Below are 18,781 nucleotides of genomic sequence, written 5' to 3' on the forward strand. Positions count from 1 at the left end.
GTGACGATGTCTCTAGAACAGGCTTGGGTCCCAGGTAGGGCAGTAGAAGGGGCCTACTGAACGAATGCCAAATCCGACGGCTCAACTTCTAAGATAACTCAGTCGAACAGTGGCCAAAACAATTGGTGATGTGGCATTGTAACTTTCAAGAGAACGGACACGGTTTAGAAAGTAAGAGATTTGCGTGCTCATGTATGAAACTATGGCAGCTCGTATGCTAAGTGACAAAAGAAATGGGCCAAGGGAGGAACCATGCGGATCAGGTTTTCTTCTTGACCCCACAAGGACACGTCCATTCCGCGCAACACACATGCCACATGGCAGCAAAGTCAGCTACACTGCACCCACCAAACAAGATCAGCGAGGCATTTGCGCAATGTTCAAGTTCCATCAATAAATTGCACACACCACGCAAGTTTTTGGACCCTAGGCACATTTGATTTCTTTTCATAAAACCAACTACATTTAATAATTGCAATAATCTCTACATCATATTTGGATTTTTTTTCAACTCTCTTCTTTTATAATAACATCGGCATTACTAATGCCGTACTTTAAAAAAATGGATTTTTTTTCTCCTCCGTTCTAACACCATCTTACTATAAATATCACAAAGTGGGTGCGATGGGTGTAAATGGCACACTAACAGACTATAAATTCAGACATCGACTCATTCATGATAGGTAAATAGTAACTACCAGTTTGCCTACGAAGCAGTTCAACCAAATTTCTTGCCATCATAGTGTGTACTTTTGGCTCGTTAATGCACCAAATGAAACAAAAGCAATGGAAGAACAAGCCATCACAGCAGTAACAATTTCAGAAGTAGAAGTTCTAAACCCTCATCATGTGCTGGTGTGTTTCTCCGGTATTCCTTTCTAACAATTTTTCAACATTATATCTCACCCAGCGTTTTGCCTTTTTCTTTAGCACAAGAGATATATATATCTGCAATTGCAAAATAAAAGGAATGATATGTGCGCAAAAAAGTTACTATAAACCAAGGCCCATGTTGCTATCAGTTTTCTATGTGTGAACATGCTCAAATCATTCCACATACGAGATTAAATTAGGATGAACTGATGGATAAGCTACTGATGAATTTGTCTTCTTCAGTGTCACTGGAGAGACCAGTCGGCAAGCCAGCAGTTTAGCTTGGCAAACAAGGTCCGGATAATAGCAACCTTATTTGGTGAACCTTACAAAAGTTACTGTATCCCATTGATTATTCCAGAGGCCTTACATTCACTCCAAGTGAATTGAGTATTGACAGCAGATAACCCTGTTACAATCAGTGTCAAAGAAGCTTCAAGTAATCTGCCTCCAGATCCTTCAGCAAATATTCTGGAAGATCCTGTGACAGAGAAAACAACCACTGATGAGGGCAGTTCTAAACTAACTGAAAGTCTGAAACCATGACAAAGTTATATGTACAAACAACGCCTCCAGGCTCTGTACTGTGATTACTCTTATTTTCTATTGAGCTACGCACTACCGGATTTTGAGACTTTGCCGTGTGCCCAGGGCACACAGCAAAGCCCTAAAAACACTCGGCAAAGTGTTTGCCGAGTGCAACACTCGGCATAACACTGTCGGCATACACAGTGCCGGCAAACAGCTGTTTGCCGAGTGTTTTATATCGCGCACTCGGCAAACATATTTGCCGAGAGCCAAATACGACACTCGGCCAAAAAAAGCGACCTAACGGCGCCAGGGCCTTAACGTTCTCTTTGCCGAGTGTCTAAGGTATACACTCGGCAAACTCGAGTACACGTGGCGCTCGCACATCGTCCCTTTTTTGGGCAGTTTGCCGACTTTGCCGAGTGTCCGTGGAATACACTCGGCAAATCACGGCACATTTGCCGAGTGTATTGGAGGGTACTCGGCAAAGTGAGCACAGAATAGCGCCCAGATAGCACTCTTTGCCGAGTGTATACACTCGGCAAACTGGCATCCAAAATGCCAGATTGAACAGCCTTGCGACACGTGTCAAGTTTGCCGAGTGTTACACTCGGCATAGCTTTGTTTACCGAGTGTTACACTCGGCAAACTGTTATATACCAGATTGCCAATTGATCCATACCAGATTCAAAACTGTCGCTGCAATTCAAAACAATTTATATATATTTCACAAATTACCACATTCACATAAACATCGCATATTACACAAACATCACATAAACTATCGCATAAACATCACATAAACCGTCGCATAAACATCGCAAGTGACACAAACATCACAAATTGTCGTGACAAGATAGCAAAATATAGTCCAAACAAAAAGAAAATGTCGCAGGCCGTAACGGACTCCACACTTGATTACCACCTTAACCTGCATCAATCAAGGAGCAGAAACACTAAGTAAGAAGTATGCATTTGAAAGTAAACAGAAATGCTAAGTATGGATATGGGGTTACAAAAGTAAGTTTTCAAAGTGAGGAGAACAAACCAAAGTGAGGTGGAGTACCAAAGTGCGAACCTCCAGCTCCAGGCGTATTTGATCCCTCTGATGGATACTGCACAAAGAAGGAGATAGTTAGCACAACACTCTATGGTTGTAGGAATGGCAATAATGGTGATTACAAGGTTATAAACCAACTCACAGGAGTGTGTGGAGATATCACATTTCGAAGATGTAATGTGAATTGATTGCATTGTGCCATCAAATGATGAGGTTGAGAATAATGTGTTGTAGTTAATTGGATATTTCTATGCTTGGATGATCAAAGTACGACGTCCCAAAGGAGGACGCTGTGCTGCACTACAACATCCTATGAGGCAGAAGACTCGACTACGTAAGTAACCTCTTTCTTTTCTCTTTTCTTGATATGTATTCTTTTTGACATTTGATGTCTAGACATCTCAAAAAGTATTTGGTCATCACTACTACAGAATCGGCCTTATATGCCGGCCAATCACTGTTGGTTCCTAATGAGCCGACAGTGATGGGACATCACTGCCGATTCATAAGCTGAAGAATCACACGGATGTGCGCATGGCCAGGCGGAGCATGGCCGGCGGTGACCGCATTATGTGTCGCTTCGAGGTAGGCGGAGGTGCACGCTGGTGCGGGATACGGCAGAGCTCACACGGTGTTGTGTGGTTGTGCAGGGGCTAAGTAGAGTGCGATGGATTAGTAACGTGGGAGAACACGGCCTTTGGCGGGGCGGGTGAGGTAGTGGTATCGGAGTCGGGGGCAACCACACCGTGGATTGTAGCGCGATGGTCATCATATGTAGCGGTGTGCCACTCATGCCGATGGAGGTGCTGGGCACCAACAGGGGCGATAGTAGGGCCAAGCGGCAGCACGGGCGTACCAGTAGCTAGGTAGGGAGATGAAGTAGGGCGATTTATTTTCGGGCCGTCTCAAGCTCACTTGGGCAATTTAGATCCCGGCCTCACCCATTTTTTTTAACACCCTCAACCCACTCAGTTATCCCATACGCTGCCGCCCCATCGCTTACCGGCAAGCCCAAGCCCCAGTCCCTCCCTCAACCACCTCCTTCCTTAACTCTGGTCACGTTCACCCCTACCCGGCCCACCTTCATCATCTCTAGTGGCTCATCGCCGCTAGATCTGCCACCACTAGCCGTTGCTACGCTAAACCAGCTCCTTTGGTTCCATTGACAAGCCCCACGCGCCCTAGCCCTGCCCAACCACCGACCTCCCCTGCTTGCACCTCTCCAGCCACCACTGGCCGCCTTCCCTCCAAGACCGTAGACTCTAGAGTACCCCCACGCTAAACCCTTTTTTGACAGCTAGAACCTCCTTACCTATAGCCTTCATTGGCAGCTATTTTACGGAGGTGTGCGGCACCGGGGTTCAAACCCCGGTGGGCTTGACCACACTCTTGAACCCATGTTGAACCCTAACCATCAACCCTAAACCCTAACCTCTTAAAGAGAGCTCACGATCACCGGAGAAGAAGGAGATGGGAAAGAGAGGGAAAGGCAAAAAAATCAGGTGAGGATGAGCTCCATATTTCCAAGACAAGGTATAGCAATAGCGTTTATTTTTGGGTGGGGGAGGGTCATTGGGGGATGGAATGAACCCTCTATAGAGGACAATCAATGGTTGCAGGGATAGAGCATCTACAAGGGCGACGACGTCTCTAGAACAGGCTTGGGTCCTAGGTAGGGAAGCAGAAGGGACCTACTGGACGTCACAAATGACAAAGCCAATGGCTCAACTTCTAAGATAACTCAATTGAATGGTGGCCAAAATAACTGGTGATGTGGCATTGTAACTTTCAAGAGAACGGACACTCTTTAGAAAGTAAGAGATCCCTCCAAGGTCGTGGACTCTAGTGTGTCCTCACACCGAACCCTAACCACCAACCCTAAACCCTAACCTCATCGAAGGAGCTCACCATCACCGGAGAGGAAGGAGATGGAAAAGAGAGGGGAAGGCAAAAAATCAAGTGAGGAGGAGCCCTATATTGCCGAGACAAGGTATAGCAATATCGTTTATTTTTTGTTGGGGAGAGGGTCGTTGGGGGATGGAATGAACCCAGTATATAGGACTGTCGATGGTTGCAGGGATAGAGCATCTATAAGGGTGACGACGTCTCTAGAACAGGCTTGGGTCCCAGGTAGGGCAGTAGAAGGGGCCTACTGAACGAATGCCAAATCCGACGGCTCAACTTCTAAGATAACTCAGTCGAACAGTGGCCAAAACAATTGTGTTGTTTGCAACTAATAACAAGGAATGGAAGAACAAGCCATCACAGCAGTAACAATTTCAGAAGTAGAAGTCCTAAACCCTCATCATGTGCTGGTGTGTTTCTCCGGTATTCCTTTCTAACAATTTTTCAACATTATATCTCACCCAGCGTTTTGCCTTTTTCTTTAGCACAAGAGATATATATATCTGCAATTGCAAAATAAAAGGAATGATATGTGCGCAAAAAAGTTACTATAAACCAAGGCCCATGTTGCTATCAGTTTTCTATGTGTGAACATGCTCAAATCATTCCACATACGAGATTAAATTAGGATGAACTGATGGATAAGCTACTGATGAATTTGTCTTCTTCAGTGTCACTGGAGAGACCAGTCGGCAAGCCAGCAGTTTAGCTTGGCAAACAAGGTCCGGATAATAGCAACCTTATTTGGTGAACCTTACAAAAGTTACTGTATCCCATTGATTATTCCAGAGGCCTTACATTCACTCCAAGTGAATTGAGTATTGACAGCAGATAACCCTGTTACAATCAGTGTCAAAGAAGCTTCAAGTAATCTGCCTCCAGATCCTTCAGCAAATATTCTTGAAGATCCTGTGACAGAGAAAACAACCACTGATGAGGGCAGTTCTAAACTAACTGAAAGTCTGAAACCATGACAAAGTTATATGTACAAACAACGCCTCCAGGCTCTGTACTGTGATTACTCTTATTTTCTATTGAGCTACGAAATATTGTAGTATGATGAAGAACTATTGAACTAATGGCAAAAATCCAAAATTAGACAACATACGGTACCTCATTTACAATTTACAACATATCGTCGTATTTACAATTTTAATATCCGTATTCGGCACCTCATTTATCAAAAATTGACTTTCAGTACACCGTACGCCGAAAAAACACGGGGCCGGCCATATTCGACACATAAGGTGCTGAATATGGCACTGTAGTCCATATTCAGCACCTCGTGTGCCAGATATGGCCTGTACCAGCTGCAGACACTTTGATGCTGTCATTTTATGCCAGGAAGTGATGCATCACGTAACACTTCATGCTTGTTATTTTATGCCGGAACCGGCTGCGTCATGTAACGTCCGCCGACAAAGACCGAAAGAGGCGTGTTGCCATTTCATGTTTGAAACTCTGTTATGTGGTCACTTCGTGTCTAAAGATAGGGTCCAGATAGAGATGTTGTCATTTTATGTTTAAAGCTATAGTCATTTCTTGTCTAAAAGCTAAGTCAAAACACTAATGTTAGCAATTGCCAAGTATCGATAAAATTAGAAATTATTTTCTAATTTAAATGTATATTTCAAAATTCTTAATTCACCATGTAGTCTCAAACGCTGTGAGCAGCCTTGACACTTAGCCATGTTTGAAGATGCACAATTTAAAATATAGTAGTGGTAATATTCCACCTTGTATCATTGATCTCAAGATGTATAGTGAATAGCGCATAACTGTTGATTACCTAGATCATCTCAATATGGTGGTAAAAAGTGGCGATGTAAACTAGTGAAAGAATGCCAGTTCATGCTATCAGGGTAAGATGGTTGTTGTCGCCGAGGTGGTGATTGGAAGTTGTGAGGATGGGTATAAGAAAATTCACCATAATCTTCAGGGTCCTCAGTGTCTTTCGGAGATGGAGGCCTCGAAGGGAGGGGTCGTTGTGGCATGAAATTGTTGTCCTCATTGTCATCTTGAGCTATCACGGTAGGAGCACGTCTTATTTCCTTGTTGGTTGTACGCCATGTCGATGTGGTGCGTAAACGTCCACTTGTAGTGTTTCTTGAACCTTCTCCTTTATTGCTACCAGAACGTTGATGCATTGGTGGCATGAAATCATCATCCTCATTAGTCTCGTTAGTTTCTAGTTGAATAGTAGAGGGCGCCCTTGTACCCCTTAGGTTCGCTGATCTTCGTCATCTTCTACGCGAACTAGGCATCACACCCCCACCGAAGAGCATATACATCACCAAGAAATTTGTGATTTCTTTGTTGATCAACTCAACGTCTTCCGGGAATGCCTAATGCAAAAGAGGAGCATTTGAATCAATGGAAAAAAGAAAAGCAGTGTGACCAAATAGAAAATGATGAACCTAGATATGGGATGCATACCGGTCGGGCAACATCGTCATTCTTCTTTGCCTCATAGAGAAATCTAGCACAGAAGGATGGTCGGTTAGTTCGCACACCATGAGATACATTTGACGTCGCTCATGCAAGAGGGCCCTAAGGTTGTCGGTGGTTACATGTTGGAGCTGAGCAGTTAATGCAGAACAGAAGGGTCTCGTATACAATTTGGACACAGCTTGGATTAGGTTGTTCTCCTTAAAGGGATCATCCTTCCATCCACGTACAACATGAAATGAGACATTTAATGCTATATCGATCGTTGTAGGTGTCAACGAAAAGCTTGTACTAGAAGATCCCGCCATAGATTTATTGCTCCTTGACTAAACTATTCTGGCTCTGAGCACAAATCCCTCATTGTTTAAGAAACATTAAATGCCATAATAATATGTAATAATGCTTAATAAATAAGTCATAAATGCAGTTATATACCATAATTATTTGACAAATATTAAATAAATTAAAAATAATTACATTAACAATACAATGAATAAGATATAATAGAGATGACTACGAAAATAAAATGAATAATACATGTATAATGAACAAGTACAAGTGCACTGTCTACTCAATGATGATGACACCGCACGCAATCCCCAGGAGTGTAAGCGTCTGGCGGATGTGTGGCCCTCATCCCAGCGACATGCGCTGGCCCTTACTACGTGTGCCCTTGCTCGTCATTGTCATCATCCTGCCCTATTGGATCCCCACTAAACGTGTATCCAAACCCACTAACTCGGCCCTGCATGTACCATGTTGAAGGATCCTCATGCAGAATTGTGGATGCCTGTAGTACGTGCTCTGATGGAGTCCGGTGTGCTGAAGTCTCACCATGCTGGTACCACTGTGAATCCCCAGGTGCATCGGGATATTGGGGATATTGGCCGCTTAGAAGCTCGGCAAAGCTACCGACCTGCATTGTAGCAGCCCAGTCAAAATCATGTGGGCCGCTCCAGTTAGGCGTCTACTGCGTAGAGTCAATGACATCCTTGTGATGAGTCGATACTATAGGCAGAGGTATCATCGTAGTCTAAGGAGGCTTTGTCCACTGCGGGGGCTGCGAACCCAGTGTACACTACTTGGGCTCAGGAGCCTCCCTACAATCCTCTACTTCAGCATGGGAACGTGACACATGATGCTCTGCAGCCGAAGGTGCCTCTTGCGACTGTGTTCGAACGGGTTCCTGACGGGCACTAGACGAGCGCCTGCTATGAGAGGCACGAGATGAGTCCATGGCTATTAGGTCGTACCCCCTCAAACGCGGGGCACAACCACCTAGACCACGTAACGCAGACAACAAGTGAGACCCTCTCGTCCTCATGTAGTTCTGGACAGGGTTCTGATCACTTCGCATTGATGACTCGCTTGCTTCCCCATAAGCTTGCTTCGCCTGCGTATGCATTTCGTACGCTGCTTCGGTCTGTATAAGGTGAGGGTTATGTCAGCAATACATAGGTTTAACTAATTAAAATTGTTAGAAGTACCGTATCACTTACAACAATATGGAGAGGACGAGCATGATCCTCGGGGAAGGGTCTAGGGGGCTGGCTCTACAAGTCCACTGAGGTACGTGGCACGCGAGCGCGAACGGTACCACGAAAGGTACTCCCAGTACGTGTCGTCATCGTATTGTCCAACAGGAACGATGATATCCACCGCAACATGTTCATGATTTTAAAAAACTTTCTTAAGAAAACTCCACATATATAGAGGAAACGGTGATATACAAGCATATGAAATTTTAAGGTCATACCTAACTTCGTTTGCGAAATATGAAGTTCACAAAAACTAACAAAGAGTGAAGAATAATGCAAACAATGTTTCTACTATATTTTGGCCTATTTCTTGACTCTTTGTAATTTCATATCCGCATGGAAGTTGCGTTTGGACTAAAATTTATATGCTTTTTATATCATGATCTCTTCTACATGAGTGAGTTTTTATGAGAATTTTTAAACTTATAAACATGTATTAGGGGGTTTGCACGATCCCATGAGTAAAGGGTTTGCACCGAATACTTTTGCCGCCTAAAGACTCTCTCCGTTTCAAAATATAAAGTGTATTAGGGTTCAAAAATATCAAACTTTGTAAGTTTTGATCTATAATTAGTAAAATTATGCTCATATTTAGTATAAAAAAATATATCAATAGATCCCCATTTCACATATCTTTTAATATGGTGTTAGTTTTGTATCAGTTGCTAGCATATTATAAGAAAAAATAATGATCAAAGTATACTTTAAAAGATTTTCTCAAATCCTAGTACATCCTAAAAAAGAAATGGAGGGAGTAGCATTAATTGAAAGATCCCACAATTTCGTTACTTACCAGTCCATCAACTATGGATGCTTACGGTGTTGCTTGTGATTATTTTGCCTTGGGCTCCTTACCCGTCTATCACTGTGTCACCATCGAAGCTCAGGGCTGCTTTGAGAGAGTGCACGACAATGAGAGAAGACCTTGATAGCGGCAGAAGAAAACCGTCGATAGAGGAGGGAGGTGGATATACCGGCTGAAGAGGGCACGAGAGTTAGCTGCAGATGGGCGTTCCCTGGGCAGTGGCCTCCTAGGCGACGTGGTGAACAACAGACCAGGGGGTGGTGCTCTCCCAGCCTCCTAGGGTGGCAGCTTTGGAAGAAAATTATATAAGACCATGTGTTCAATCAGACCGTTGAATCAATAAGAAACAACGTGGATCAAGATCTTATGGAGACCTTTATGTGGAGGGTCTTATATAATTTCCTTTCGACGGCTTTGAGGGCAGCATGGAGCTCCCCAAAGGCAGCATGCAAGGGCATGAGGCCAAACCGTCAAGAGGATTAGAGGCTAGACAACGCTTTGGCACTAAGGGGGCTGTTTGGATCACTACCTATGGTTACCCTACCAAAGATTGGCTTGCCAAGGGATTTTGGCTGCCCTTCAGCTCCAAAGTTTGGCACGCCCGCAGAAATTTAGCAGCGTCCAGCTACAGTATACACAAAAGCGTTGTCCAGCCGCGGCCGCAGTTTAGTGCAAAATAATTTAGATAATAAGTAGGCATCACATGATATTGAAGTAGTAAGTTGCCAAAACCAAATCCATCATCGACTGGGAGTTCATAATCACAAAAGGGACAACAAATTGCTACCATGTCATTCTCATACCGAGGCAACATATATAGTTTTCCGCATGCATTTGATATTGGAGTTGTTACTGACTTTTAGTTAAACTTGATATTGAAGTAGTAAGTTGCTACCCCTATCTTCAAATATGTTGGTATACCCAACTGTCACTGAAACTGCTACGCAACTTTTTACTGAAGTTGCTGTATAACTTCCACTAAAATTGCTACTTAACTTTCAGTGAAGTCACAAGCACTAGAATCATGTAACATATATAGCGACATACGTATTTTTTATTGATAAATATAGTGTGTTAGGAGTCATACGTTAACGTGAGCACATGACACATTGTTCCTAAACTAGCTATAAGATCTACTACAGAATAGTAACTTTGTATGTAACTTGCAAGTAACTTAATGCATCAGTTACTACAAACTTTATGTATAATTTGCTAGTAGATGCATGTGTAACTATAAAGCATATGTAATATACATTTAGTTTTGTTAGCCTTGTAGATAAAGAGGTGGAATCACTACTACAGAACTGGTCATAAGTGTCGACTCGTCAGTGTCGGTTCAGCTAAAATCGGCACTGATAGAGTATCAGTGCTGGTTCGTACCAAAACCAGACATCCACGCGTCTGTTCAGCTAAAACCCAGCATTGATACTATGAGTGTCAGTTTTTAATACTAACTAGCACTGATGCCATGTCCGGACCCAAAAATTTATTTCAATTGAGTTTCGGCTCATTAGTCTCTTCTTCGCGTCTGTTGTCCGTCGGATCTCTCCATTCTTATCTCTTCACGTCTCGCGTCTGGCTCTCTCCCCATTCTCTCTCTCGCTCTTACGTCGATCTCCCCTCCCCATCTCCTTCTCCCTCCCACGGCGCCGTAATTCACCATCGAGAAGCGGCTCGAGATAAGCGATGTGAGCCGCAACCAGGCCAGCCTGCTCTTCTTCGGGAGGCACGAATCCCTAGCCCTGTGCCCGCTCACACCCTTTTTCACCAAGCTAGAGACGCGGCGTGTCGACGACAAGTGGAGCGGGCTGCTCATCACGGTGCTCGACTGCGACGGCTGGGGCTACGACCTCACGTGCAAGTACCTTGACTGCAACAACGGCTACCGCATCACCACCGGCTGGACGACGTTCCTTCAAGCGAACAGCCTGGAGCTGGACGACGAGGGCAGGTTCCCGCGCGGCGGTTGAGCGGCGGTCGAGCGCGATTTAGCTTTCAATCCCCTTGACTCCTCGTAGATCTGAGCTATTGGAATATACTTAGTCTGTAAACTTTGTGGATTGAGATTCAGGAGACTTTGGACAATTTTTGATGGGGATCAAATGTATTTTTGTCTTGAGACTTTAGTAGGTCGTACCCCCTCGAACACGGGGCACAACCACCTAGACCACGTAACGCAGACAGCAAGTGAGACCTTCTCGTCCTCATGTAGTTCTGGACAAGGTTCTGATCACTTCGCATTGATGACCCGCTTGCTTCCCCATAAGCTTGCTTCGCCTGCGTATGCATTTCGTACGCTGCTTCGGTCTGTATAAGATGAGGGTCATGTCAGTAATACATAGGTTTAACTAATGAAAGTCGTTAGAAGTACCGCATCACTTACAACAACATGGAGAAGACGAGCATGATCCTCGGGGAAGGGTCTAGGGGGCTGGCTCTATAAGTCCGTTGAGGTACGTGGCACGCGAGCGCGAACGGTACCACGAAAGGTACTCCCATTACGTGTCGTCATCGTATTATCCAATAGGAACGATGATATCCACCGCGACTAACTCCGTCCACCTATTTATGTGCTCGGCATTAATGGATGACTAGTCCTTCATGCCTGCGGTCCCCTGTGTGCACCTCCTGTATATGGGATAAATAGTTATAATTTCTTAACATGGATCACTTAAGGTAATAATGGTACGTATAATAACACACTTACTTGTGCGCCCATCTAGCGTCTCATGGGGGAGGTACTGGAACCAACTCTCAGTACCCAAACTGTCTCTGTATATGCTTAGGAGAATAAATTTTCACGTTGTTCATGTACAACAAGAAGCATCTGGTCATCCATAAGTACGAGTCACGCAAACAAGAAGATGCAATGAGGTCTTCAGTCGCAATTTCGGCCACTCATGCCATACGCTATGGATCCCACTCTACGATATTGGCGCTGAGGACATCTAGATCACTGATTACCCGGGAGTAGTTACCATGGTCTTGCTGTTGACTCCATCTCAACCTGGAATGAATCCACTGATACCCCATCGTAGGTCTGATGTCATCTGTAATGCCATCAGAGATGGGGACAGGATAGTAGCTCTTGCTCACCCAAGGTCAATAAACCGGGAGGTACTCCAAGCTCCATAGCTGTAACCGGTGTAGACAACCTGAAACAGATCCCTTCTTCTTTGACCGCAGGGTTGCAGCACACAATCCTCTGTATTGGAACCATCGGCTTCATCATCCATGCATCCTGCATCTACCTCAGAAGGATCCACTCTAGCTCCCTCTGTACCGGAACTGCCCTCCCTCTTCTTCATGCATCACATACTGGTCTAAACCTTCCACGTTAGTCACTGCATCACCTTGCACCAGTTTTGACACTATATTTACATACACCCCTATTTTAAAGTTCTCCTCTAATATCTTGCATGAGTACAAAGCACATGTGTTGGCTGCCCTTCAGCTCCAAAGTTTGGCACGCCCGCAGAAATTTAGCAGCGTCCAGCTACAGTATACACAAAAGCGTTTTCCAGCCGTGAGCGAGTTTTTTGCTCGCCCTGATTTTGGCTGCCCGCGAGAGCACATGCTGCTGAGGTGGCACTAGACTATTGGATGCACGTAGTTCAAGATCTTTGAATTAACAAGCTTTAAGTGATTTATTTACAAAATTTTATTTAATTTACGATCCATTTGCATCTTAGTATTCCTCGTGATTAGATCTACAAAATAAGATCTCATTTGACCACAGTTTAGTGCAAAATAATTTAGATAATAAATAGGCATCACATGTCGTACTTACAGTTTAAACAAAATTTTGCATGATTGCAGCCGAAACACCGTTTTTCTTTTGATTTTTTGGTCATGGCCACGAATTGGTATGCGGTTGCAATTCAAACATCATTCCGTTGACCATGTTTTGGCATCGCTCGCGTTTTGGCATTATCAAATTTTGGTAAGATCGACATGTGCGACAAGCCATAAGTCTAGTGCACGTGGAGGTGCGCAATAGGATGCGCGCGACCATACTACACCTGGGACTTAATGCCAAAACCAAATCCATCATCGACTGGGAGTTCCTAATCACAAAAAGGACAACAAATTGCTACCATGTCATTCTCATACCGAGGCAACATATATAGTTTTCCGCATGCATTTGATATTGGAGTTGTTACTGACTTTTAGTTAAACTTGATATTGAAGTAGTAAGTTGCTACCCCTATCTTCAAATATGTTGGTATACCCAACTATCACTGAAACTGTTACGCAACTTTTTACTGAGGTTGCTGTATAACTTTCACTAAAATTGCTACTTAACTTTCAGTGAAGTCACAAGCACTAGAGTCATGTAACATATATAGCGACATACGTATTTTTTTATTGATAAATATAGTGTGTTAGGAGTCATGCGTTAACGTGAGCACATGACACATTGTTCCTAAACTAGCTATATGATCTACTACAGAATAGCAACTTTGTATGTAACTTGCAACTTAATGCATAAGTTACTGTATAATTTGCTAGTAGATGCATGTGTAACTAAAGCATAAGTACTAGGTTTTGTTAACCTTGTAGATAAAGTGGTGGAATCACTACTACAGAACTGGTCATAAGTGTCGGCGTATCAGTGTCGGTTCAGCTAAAACCGGTACTGATAGAGTATCAGTGCCGATTCGTACCAAAACCAGACATCCACGTGTCTGTTCAGCTAAAACACAGCACTGATACTATGAGTACCAATTTTTAATACTAACCGGCAATGATGCCATGTCCGGACCCAAAAATTTATTTCAATTGGATTCCGGCTCATCGGTCTATTCTTCGCGTCCGCCGTTCGTCGGATCTCTCCATTCTTATCTCTTCACAACTCACGTCCGGCTCTCTCCCCATTCTCTCTCTCTCGCTCTTACGTCGACCTCCCCTCCGTAATTTGCCATTGAGAAGTGGCTAGAGATAAGCAATGTGAGCCGCAACCAAGCCAGCCTGCTCTTCTCTGAAAGGCCCGGGTCCCTGGCGCTGTGCCCGCTCACGCCCTTTTTCACCGAGCTGGAGACGCGGCGTGTCGACGACAAGTGGAGCGGGCTGCTCGTCACGCGCTCGACCGCGGCGGGTGGAGCTACGACCTCACGTTCTAGTACCTCGACTACAACAACGGCTACCGCTTCATCACCGGCTGGACGGTGTTCCTCCAAGTGAACAACCTAGAGCTGGACGGCGAGGGCAGGTTCCCGCACGGCAGCCGAGCACGATTTAGCTTTCAATCCCCTTGACTCCTTATAGATATGAGCTATTGGAATATACTTAGTCTGTAAACTTTTTGGATTGAGATTCAGGAGATTTTGGATAATTTTTGATGGGGATCAAATGTATTTTTGTCTTGAGACTTTAGTTCTTGATGGGGAAACTTTGTGGATTGAGATGAGTCGATTTGAGCATGGCGGCGGCGACAGGAGCACGGCGGCAGTGGCGGCGACAGGAGCAGCAGCCGAGCTAGCTCTTTTATTTTTTTTGGCTCAGGAACATATTTTAGTGTCAGTTGGAGGCATAATCCGACATTGAAAAGAACTTTCAGTGCCGGTTCTAGCCCGGTACTGATAGTTTTTGACTATCAATACTGAGTAAAGAGTTCCGGTTGAAAAATTGATATTGAAACCGTTTTTTAACCGGTACTGATGTATTGTTTTGTGGTAGTGAAATTGGCACCAGAGGAAGAAATTATGAGTATTTGAAGTAACTACTATAAATTAATATAGCAAGGTAAGTCATCTCTTTGGTATGTAAGAAGACGTTGTCCGGTGCTTCTACTAGAATTTTTTCTTAATGACATGGTTGTTTTCATGCGGATCAAACATCGTGCAATAGCTATCTATACGTACCGTACCCGGCACACTGCTGCACGCGGGCTGCACGCGGCTGTACTCGCGGCTTCTGCTCTGCCCTCCACGTACAAGGTGGGTTACTGTGACAGGACGCCTACGTTCCAAACTTGTAGAAAAGATTCCTCTCCCGTTTCCTGTTCACTCGTCCCTGTACAGAACGACTATGTGCATGCAGTCCTTTTTCGACTTAACTGCGAAGTCCTATCACACGGATAGTTTCCGCGGTTGCTACAGACTTCACTGCTTTGTCACATGTTCCAAGTCTTCTTGCGCGTCTAATTGTCTTATCACCCTCAGTTTCCCAGAGGTGTCCCTCTCACAAAGTCTTATATATGGTCACAGCCGGTAGAATTGTTTCACAAACTGTTTCTTTTATGGTGTTGTGTTGATTCCTGGTGTGACTTCCTTACTACAACCCTACAACTAGCTCCAACTCCTCCAGGTTGTGATTTCCTCTACGCTCGCACTACAAGATTGAATGATTGATTATATATATGCACATGTACTAATATATATATCAATTTCTCTTACTTTCCGGGCATCCAGGATAATCGATCTACATATTGTTTTGATCGATCCTAATGGCAGAGATGGTGAGTTCCGCAGTGGTCCAGGAGGCAGTTAGCCAAGTCCTATCTAGCATAAGGGACAAGTACGAGGGGAAGTCAAATGCAAAGGAGCACATGGAGAGGATGGAGATGGCGCACATCAAGCTGGAGGCCGCCCTCGAGACATCCGACAAGTGGAACGTCACAAGCGCGCCATTGCTGCGTTGGCGGAGCAAGCTCAAGCGCGCTGTGCAGGAGTGCGACGACACACTGCGGAGGTGCAAGCAGCGCTCTCAGGGAGAAGAGGAAGGGACGGAGAACGGGGTAAGGAAGCTCACCTTTCCTAAACGGATTGCTCACACTGCCAAGTCGTTCGTTTCCTCCATCTTTAATCGCGGCGACGACGAGCTGAGCGGATCCACCGTTCGGCGATTCGAGTGGTTCGCAGACGGTGCTAGCGAGTTTTTGAGATATGTGGAGCTCGGTGGCACACCACGCCAATACATATTCTTCGACCCTCTTGTGCGCCATCTTCTCGCAGGCAAAGAAACAGAGTATAGCTTTGTTCGCGGGGACCAACACCTCTCGTTTTTTCTCAAGTCCTTCAGTCCTCCCGAGCATGGGATAGAGGGTAGGCTGACATTTTTCCTCGAAGATGGTAATGCGCCAGAGAATAATTTCATTCTTGGTCTTCACTTTAGACTTTCCGAGAGTACCGACATAGTTAGGGTTGTAGTCAGATGCCTGCAGCTGTTTACGCCTCACTTGAGGTCCACTTGTGAGACTGTGAAGACAAAGCTCACCCAGCTACCAACGCAAGACTTCTACTGGGCGCCATATATTGATTCAAGCCTTCAGAAACACTGGAACAATCTTCACAACATATTTCGTAAATGGTTTCGGCCAGATCCGCTTTGTTGCCAGCAACATGATCATCGGCACATGCAGAGCTACGCCGGTAGCAACAAAAGCTCATCATCAGAACAATTTCCATGTGATATATACTTGGAACCAGTTACCAAAGTGTTTTTGCTTGGCCACGTCCCACTGTCACCTGGGTACAACAAACAGAGGGCGGTCGTCGACGGCGAAACATGCCCGGTGAGAGATGTTCCATACCTGAAACTGGGAGGACTCTTCTCGCCCCATGCTTCTTCTGAAGATTTGTTGCCTGCAGTTGGGGGTTCAGCGACAGAGATGCTCAACGGGGAGGCCGCGCAACGTGGCTTGTATGCAAACATTTCCTTTGAACAGCTGGGCGAGATCATGCTACCCAAGGCGGTAGATTGCCTTTGCCAGAATGCGGGAGCGACCTCGTATCAGATGCTGTGGAAGTCCAAGCACGGCGGCGCATACCTTCGGGTCCAGAAGACCGCATGGCGAGCAACCAGTCGGAAAGGTAGGGGACGAAACCGTCTGAAACGGTGGGGCAAGGGAGTGCCGAGATGGACAGGTGGAAGTTTAGCCACTGAGTTCCTCGGCTCGTGGGTTGCGCACGCGCCTGCCCAGCTGCAGGGCTCAATCGCAGACTGGATTAAAAAAGGATCCGTAATGCAGTTTGCACTTGATTAGAAGTAGTTAGTCTATCAACCTGTACACCTACACGGGCTAGCCATTTCAGCACACCGTGTGTATTAAAAGAGTCTGTCTAGTTGTTTGTTTGTGACAATTTTTTTTCAAAATCTGTCATTTTTTTCCAATTATATAGCGTCACATGGAGAATTCGAATGATTTTGTGAACTAAATATATCAGATTTCCCTAGACCGGATTCAATAATCTTAATGGAACGGCCCACAAATTATAAAACAAATTCACAAACTAATATGCAGATAGGGCCCACATAACAGATAGATAAAACCGTCCTATATACAGAAAGAACCACACAAAAAAAATGCCCGCATAAACATAGCAAACAAGTATAAGAAAAGCCCATAGCAAAAAAAAAAAAAAAACCCCAAAAAAATACTCTCAAGATCAAGTGTAATTTGATGATGTTTGTTTTGTCTCATAATTTCTGGTTCTTAAAAGCAGAGAGTCATTTAATGTATATTTCTTCATGTCTTGGCGCATCGTATATCCATGCTCTGTCCATCTTTAACTTCAACCATAAAACTAGATACATTAATTAATTAATTTGAAAATAAGAATAAAAAAGATTTTTTTAGAAAAAGAAAAATGGGCATGTTATGATTATAATATGTCTGCACAATTGAATCTACATTAGCGCAAATTTATGACTCAAAATAATGTGAATTCATTATTCTCTCTCCCTCTTCCTTTCCCTAGAGATCTAGATCTAGAGAGAAAAAAATCTCCATTCATGATAAAACCTCCTAAAACTAAAAAAACTTCAAATTCATGTGAATCTATACAATTGTTTTCAAGTTTGCGTTCTACGGGAATCGAACCCACGATCTCATCCTCGCGTGTATAGCCACCTTGCCACCTTTGCTATCACGTAGTTGTGATACAAACCGGATATTTTATCCTTTTAACCGTCTTTGCCGAAGGTCATTAGTGACATGTCATAACCATGATCTGTCACTAATGACTAATTTTGTCAAATTTCGTCAAGGGTTATAATTTGATAGGTAATCCGGAGTGCATTCGGTAAAACAGGTATAACTTTTGCATACAGACATTGATTTTGATGTTTTTTTTGACTCTATGGACACCTAAGAAAAAGTTATATCCGTTTTCCCCAACTTTGTTGGGTTGGGAGAATTTTTTGAAGCCAAAAACGGCTTGGAATATTAAGTTCTTGCCCCTAGAAGTTTTTGCACTATTTTCGGAGCACACGTTTGTGTCCATTGATTCCTATTCTAGTGCTGCTGAGATGAGAAAAAATAAGAGAAAAATAAAATAAAAATATAAAATATTTGCGAGTATCGTTGTTAGTAACTGGAGTTGGTCATTAGTGATGGATTACAAGTTGATCCGTTACTAATAACTGACATAAGATGACCAGAAGAGTAAGACTACAACACTAGTTAGATAAAAAAAAATTGAATTTACCGAAATGCAAAATCAACTAGTTCATCTCCCCCAGTCCTGACTACTCGCAACAAACCAAACCCAAACAAATGAAATTAAAAAAAAGAAATCAGAGGGTATTAAGGCACACGCGGTGGGTGTGTGAGCAGGATTCGAAAAGTCGACAGTTACCGAGCAAAAATCACGATAACCGGTCATCTCGGTCCAGTTCGGT

The 18,781-nt window shown here is 44.1% G+C and overlaps 1 protein-coding gene across 4 annotated transcripts in view; it reads left to right on the plus strand.

Annotated features, from left to right (window-relative positions):
* Nucleotides 1-17,303, plus strand: part of LOC133886769 (uncharacterized) — a 29,092-nt gene extending 11,789 nt beyond the window's left edge. Inside the window, exons 1-3 of one of the 4 annotated variants that reach the window (XM_062326593.1) lie at nt 15,325-15,466; nt 15,571-16,673; nt 16,750-17,303. In XM_062326593.1, coding sequence (XP_062182577.1) covers nt 15,606-16,673; nt 16,750-16,857 — 1,176 coding nt within the window. In that variant the 5' untranslated portion in view covers nt 15,325-15,466; nt 15,571-15,605 and the 3' untranslated portion in view covers nt 16,858-17,303. Of the gene's footprint in view, nt 1-15,324; nt 15,467-15,570 lie in introns of those variants that run through there. The other 3 variants (XM_062326589.1, XM_062326590.1, XM_062326591.1) reach the window with 3 other exon arrangements.
* The last annotated feature ends 1,478 nt before the right edge of the window (nt 17,304-18,781 follow it).

This window comes from Phragmites australis, chromosome 12 (genome assembly GCF_958298935.1).
Source record: "Phragmites australis chromosome 12, lpPhrAust1.1, whole genome shotgun sequence".
In the NCBI taxonomy this organism is placed as follows: domain Eukaryota; kingdom Viridiplantae; phylum Streptophyta; class Magnoliopsida; order Poales; family Poaceae; genus Phragmites; species Phragmites australis.